A 6621-nucleotide genomic window follows, 5' to 3' on the forward strand; every position below is an offset into this window, starting at 1 on the left:
GGAATTAATATTCTCGGTTATTTCGGTAAAGTCACGTAGATAGAAAACTAAAATCTAAATTAAATTATATCTACGTGACTTTACCGAAAGAACCAAGAATATATATATCCATTGTTAATTACTATATAGACCCGTCATGTTCAGGGACATTATAATTTATATCATGCATGAAGTTTCATTTGGGCATGAATTGTGTCTAACAATGCACTATTACAAACTTGTCTAATCAATACATAGTTGGACTAAGAAGAAGTCATATATATATATATATAAAGCACATGGTGATCGTGGTATCTAATGTGTTGTATGCTAATTTAGTGACTTAGGTTAATCACGTAAGTATCCTTTGAAATGAATTTGTGTCATGTTTATTTGACATTGCAGTTCCTCCACAAGTCAATGTCACCGTCACCATCAACAACTCTACGGACATGACAGTCTCATGGGTGGCTCCTATTTCAGATGTTGACTACTACATAGTCTACTTAAATGAAACAAACAACTCATCAGTAGCATATCCCTACAATGTTTCCTCCAATGTTACAACGCGGCGCTTTATTGGTTTAGTTCCTGGTAGAAGTTACCAGATATCTGTAACAGCGTACAGTGGCGTCAACTCCCAACCGTCATCCATCGTTACTCAAAGGAGCTGTGAGTATCTTTCGATTTAAAGCTTTCGTGACTGCAGGGATTCATCTCCTTGGTTCTTTCTGTAAAGTCAAGTAGAAGGCAAATAATAAAATAATAAAAATAAAACGTCGTGAGAATTATTTTATTATGTTTTATTTTTATTACTTAGGATATATTTACTAAATATTTGTACGTAAATGAATACCTGAATCATGAAATGATGCCTCTGTCAATGTTGAATCAAAACGGTTATAAACGAGTTGAAAAATCACAAGTCTATTAGCCTCTTATTTAATATATTTTAACCGTTCCTGAAGGTCATCTGTAACATCAATTGTAAAAACATTTTTGAAAACAATGGAATTTCACAGAAATTGTTCAGAATTAAATCGAGGAAATTTGTCAAATCAGCCAATCTCATGTAAATATTTTATCCACTCCGATTGCCGTTTCACAATTCCACTGAAAGTCAACTTTACTGACAAGACACGGACATCCATGACAGTCTCATTGGTGGCCCTTTATTCTGACGTAGACTTCTACACATCCTCCGTGTTAAAAGCAGGAACTTGGAACCTGATCATAGATATTAACTGTATACATTCGAATACCATACTATTTAGCAATCTGCGCCCATGGTAAACAATATTCTACATTATATAATATTTACATCGATCATAGTTCAAGCTGTGGGTTTTTGGGTATAAACAGTATGCACTATAACTGCAAATTAAAAAGCACCAGATTCATGAAGAGTGTTTACTCTTTTTGTGGAATTCCGCTATCTGTAAATTTCCGATAAGCGACTGCGCTCAATCCATGTGCCAATTTGCATCCCATTTTACTGGGTAAGATTGGTGATGTCCCATTGCACCAAAAAACATCGCAGCGAATCGTGATCTGGGGGATCACCGAGGGGGAATCAGGGACAAAGTTGGCCAATAATCTCGCACATGTGCGCACATGATAATACATTGGCCCGTGCAGTGGCTCAAATTTCCGTGCTCTGTTATAATAACATTGGTTTGATTAATGGCCATAGCTAACATCAGTAGTGAGTTACGTCTTAATCAATCCTGCGACCCCCACCAACCATCCCCTCCCCCCTCCATAAATCACACTTGCCATGTCGATGAAGTCTTGGCAAATGCTCCCACCATTGACTGACTTTTAAACTAGAATCCATGCCAGCCTTTCATTTCATAGTACAGGAGTCCCTCTAACACACGACATGCGTTCATGAAAACCTGCGTGTAAGTGAAATCGCACTGTATGAAGCTTATTTTTGCATCGAATTGCATGTTATAGGGGGCTATACGTTACAGACCAAAAATGCAATATACAGTAATTAAATTCCATTATTTCAGCCATGGATTAACAAAATACATATGAATTTAAGAATGTGATTAACATGACAAAAATATGAAATTATTTTGATAACAAATATGGTAATACTTAAGATAAAAAATACTACTAATTACAAAACAGGTTACTTAATGACGAGTAATTTCAGGGCTTCTTGAACGCTTTCGAGGTCTGTTGCTGCTTCTAAGCCTGGAGGGTTGTGGGCTGATCGGTGCAGGACGCAGCGTTGCTCACGTGCGTGTTGAAGATGTTTTTAAATCCTTTATATTAAGTTCGCGTGCTTGCTTGCTTGCGTGCTTGCTTGCTTGCTTGCGTGCTTGCTTGCTTAGGACCGTGCAAATCTTTCGGTCGTTTTTTAACCCACTTCCCGTGATCCAATCGAGCTGACATTTTCCACACAGACTCGTTGTGCCAGACAATTATTGTTCGTGAAAAAAAATTCCCAAAATTTTACACTTTTTAGGCAAAATTTTTTTTATTTTACATATATTCAAATAGAACGCATTCATGGCTTTGGCTGAACGTCAGAGTGTAAGAGCCGAGAGCGTAACCCCTCCACAGGCCGTGGCGGAGTAGCGCAGTTGGTAGCGCCCTCGCTTCCCATGCCAAAGGTCGCGGGATCGATCCCCGCGTCCTCCACAGGCGAATATATTTTTAAATCCTTTAAAGCCGCTGAAGAAGCAAGACATCACTATAATCCTCAGCGATTTCAATGCCAAGGTTGGCCACGGTCGAATGCAGAACATTGTCGGAGAACACGGACTAGGAACAAGGAATGAACGAGGCGACAGACTGGTTCAATTCTGCCAAGAAGAACGTTTCAGTATTGCTAACACGTGGTTCCAATTACCACCTCGACGACTGTACACGCGGACCTCGCCGCAAGACTCCGACAACAACATCGTCAGGAACCAAATCGATTATATCCTAATTAACATCAGGTTTAAGTCCAGTGTGATTACAGCAAAAACCTACCCTGGAGCCGATATATCGTCAGATCATAACCCAGTAACAGCTACAATAAGACTCAAATTGCGATCAATACAATGTACAAAGACGAGACGAGCAGACCTGGAGAAACTGAAGAACAGCGCCGATAAAAGACAAGTACAGCAACATCTCAACGATAGCATCCGCTCAATAACAACAGAAACAGCAGATGTTCAGGAGTACTGGCGCTCGTTCAAACAATGCATCACAGAAACAACAGAAGTCATGCTGGGACATCAGCCACCGAAAAAGAAACAACGATGGATGACATTGTATTCTCGATCTAATGAGCCAACGAAGAATATACAAAAACAACAACTTGGAGAAGTACAAACAAATGCAACAGAAGATCAGAGAAGCAATCCGACAGGCAAAAGAAAAGTGGATGGAAGAACAATGCGCCGAGATGGAAGAACTAATTAAAAAACATGACAATTTTACTCTGCACAAGAAGCTCAAAGAAGCTGGTAACATCTACAGACCAGCCCCAACAGCTACCTTGTATGCGGACAACAACCAACCAATCCTAAATAAACAAGAAAAAATGGACACCTGGACAAACTATATACACAAGCTCTATGGCACCACGAGAACACCTGCAGAAAAAGACCAACAGATGTCGAAAGACGCTCTACACATTTTAACATCAGAAGTAGAACATGCAATCAAAACAGCTAAGTCAGGCAAAGCGTGCGGGCCCGACACAATCCATGTAGAATTGCTCAAACTATTAGACAGTAACAACATACGACAACTGACTAATTGGTACAATCAAATATACATTGGCAATAAAATTCCATCCGACTGGCTACAATCCATCTTTGTGGCCATACCAAAGAAAGCAACAAGCCGGAAATGCGAGGACTACAGACTGATAAGCTTGATGAGCCACGTGCTGAAAGTCTTCCTGAAGGTGATCCAACAGCGCATACGCTCCACATGCGAAAATGCATTGAAGAACACACAGTTTGGCTTCTGCAAAGGACTAGGCACAAGAGAAGCAATCTTCTGTCTACAGATACTACTACAGCGATGCTACGAACATCAGAAAGAAGTGTACATCTGCTTCATAGATTACGAGAAAGCCTTTGACTCAGTCGACCACGACCGACTAGCAGCTCTATTAAAACAACTGGGACTAGATAAAAACGACATCAACTTCATCATTGCTCTTTATTGGAAGCAAACAGCCCAACTCCGATATGACAACGAATTGACAGACCCAACACCAATACAAAAAGGTGTACGACAAGGCTGCCCACTTTCACCCAGTCTTTTCAACATCTACTCGGAGCAGATTTTTGATCGAACACTAGCAGATAAAAACATTGGTATTAAAGTCAATGGACAATACATCAACAACATCAGGTATGCCGACGACACTGCACTGCTGGCCGATTCGGAACAAGACCTACAACAAATCTTGGACGAGGTTGCCACAGAGAGTCAAATATGGGGCTTACGAATTAATAAAAAGAAAACAAAGGTTATGAAGGTCAGCCGAACTACAAGCAAAATAACAATCAAGCTTGGCAGCGAAAAATTGGAACAAGTACACCGATTTAAATACCTTGGTGTAATCATTGACGATCAGTTGAACCATGAAGTCGAAATCAAGAGCAGAATTGAACAAGCAAGGCAAGCATTTATTAAATGGAAAACACTCCTTGCAGACCGCAACTTGAGTACATCACTGAAACTGCGCACACTGAAATGCTACATCTGGTCAATTTTGCTGTACGGAGTAGAGACGTGGACATTGACAACAACAGCAACAAAAAGGCTCGAAGCTTTCGAGATGTGGCTGTATCGAAGGATGCTGAAAATCCCATGGACAGCTAAAACCACCAACACACAAGTTCTGCAAGATATGGGCACTGACAGGCAACTGCTGAAGACCATCATTAGCAGGAAGTGTTACTACCTAGGCCACATTGCCCGAAACGACCACAAATACCAGCTATTAAAGCAAATCCTGGAAGGAAAAATCGAAGGGAAAAAACGACCAGGACGGCCAAAAACGACATGGCTCAGTAACATCAAAACATGGCTACAATTAACAACAGCACAAACTCTACACGCCGTGCTAGACCGGGACCAATATCATCGTGAAGTCGCACACGCCGTTAGGCAGCACTAAAGAAGAAGATATTAAGTTCACTTGCTTGCTTAGGACCGTGCAAATCTTTCGCTCGTTTTTTAACCCACTTCCCGTGATCCAATCGAGCTGACATTTTCCACACAGACTCGTTGTGTGTGACAATTAATTTTCGTGAAAAAAAAAAATCAAAAATTTTACACTGTTTAGGGAAAACAAATTAAATATTTAATTACCAATTGCTTAATGGTGGCAGACAATCATCTGACCCATAGGTGGCAGCCATCTCAAGCCAGAGGACGAGAGGACTCTAGCCGCCACGCATATAAAGGATTTATAGTGAAAAACTTTGTTTTTACGGGTTTACTTGTTACAAGTTCATTTTTTATTCAGCGCGTAACTGAAACCCAATAGCGTAAGTGTGAAGTATGTCCCTAACAAGTTAATTACTTAGCTCCAAATTCGCGCTTTGGGAGTGGGGGGAGGGAATGTGCAATGCGAGGGATGCCTGCATGGCAATTGTTTGCCTAAATTTCTGCTTTAACATTTCCATTTTAAGTTACATACTTTTCAAATCAATAATTTGACGAAAAAATGTGCATATTAGAATAAATACTTATCGTGTTATATGCCACTTTAGTGGCTTAAGTCAATGCCGCAAGTACCCATTGCAATTCGTCTGTGTCAATCGTTTATTTTACATTGCAGTTCCTCCACAAGTCAATGTCACCGTCACCGTCACCAGCCCTACAGCCATGATGGTCTCATGGGTGGCTCCAACTTCAGACGTTGACTACTACGTGGTCTTTTTAAATGAAACTTACAACCCAACAGCAGTAAAGCTCTTCAATGTGTCCACACTTAAAACAAAAGAATTTACTGATCTGGTTCCTGATAGAAGTTATGATGCTTCTGTAACGGCTTATAGTGGCATCTACTACCAACCATCTGCTATCATTACCAGAAGAACCTGTGAGTTATTGCCTGATTATATTTTCTTAAAAATTAGACTTTCAACTTTTGTGACTGCAGGAATTAATATTCTTGGTTATTTCGGTAAAGTCACGTAGATAGAAAACTAAAATCTAAATTAAATTATATCTACGTGACTTTACCGAAAGAACCAAGAATATATATATCCATTGTTAATTACTATATAGACCCGTCATGTTCAGGGACATTATAATTTATATCATGCATGAAGTTTCATTTGGGCATGAATTGTGTCTAACAATGCACTATTACAAACTTGTCTAATCAATACATAGTTGGACTAAGAAGAGGTCATATATATATATAAAACACATGGTGATCGTGGTATCTAATGTGTTGTATGCTAATTTAGTGACTTAGGTTAATCACGTAAGTATCCTTTGAAATGAATTTGTGTCATGTTTATTTGACATTGCAGTTCCTCCACAAGTCAATGTCACCGTCACCATCAACAACTCTACGGACATGACAGTCTCATGGGTGGCTCCTCTTTCAGATGTTGACTACTACATAGTCTACTTAAATGAAACAAACAACTCATCAGT

The 6621-nt window shown here is 39.7% G+C and overlaps 2 protein-coding genes across 2 annotated transcripts in view; both read left to right on the plus strand.

The window, feature by feature from the left end:
- Positions 1-6621, plus strand: part of LOC133359832 (receptor-type tyrosine-protein phosphatase beta-like) — a 425084-nt gene that overhangs the window by 398744 nt on the left and 19719 nt on the right. The window lies entirely within an intron of this gene.
- LOC133359886 (receptor-type tyrosine-protein phosphatase beta-like) overlaps positions 1-6621 on the plus strand; it is a 57667-nt gene that overhangs the window by 45817 nt on the left and 5229 nt on the right. Inside the window, exons 17-19 of the mRNA XM_061578448.1 lie at positions 385-651; positions 5792-6055; positions 6495-6619. Of these exons, the coding sequence (XP_061434432.1) occupies positions 385-651; positions 5792-6055; positions 6495-6619 (656 nt within the window). The remainder of the gene's footprint in view (positions 1-384; positions 652-5791; positions 6056-6494; positions 6620-6621) is intronic.

This window comes from Lethenteron reissneri, chromosome 66, assembly GCF_015708825.2.
Source record: "Lethenteron reissneri isolate LAM-NWPU_2019-01 chromosome 66, ASM1570882v1, whole genome shotgun sequence".
Taxonomy (NCBI): domain Eukaryota; kingdom Metazoa; phylum Chordata; class Hyperoartia; order Petromyzontiformes; family Petromyzontidae; genus Lethenteron; species Lethenteron reissneri.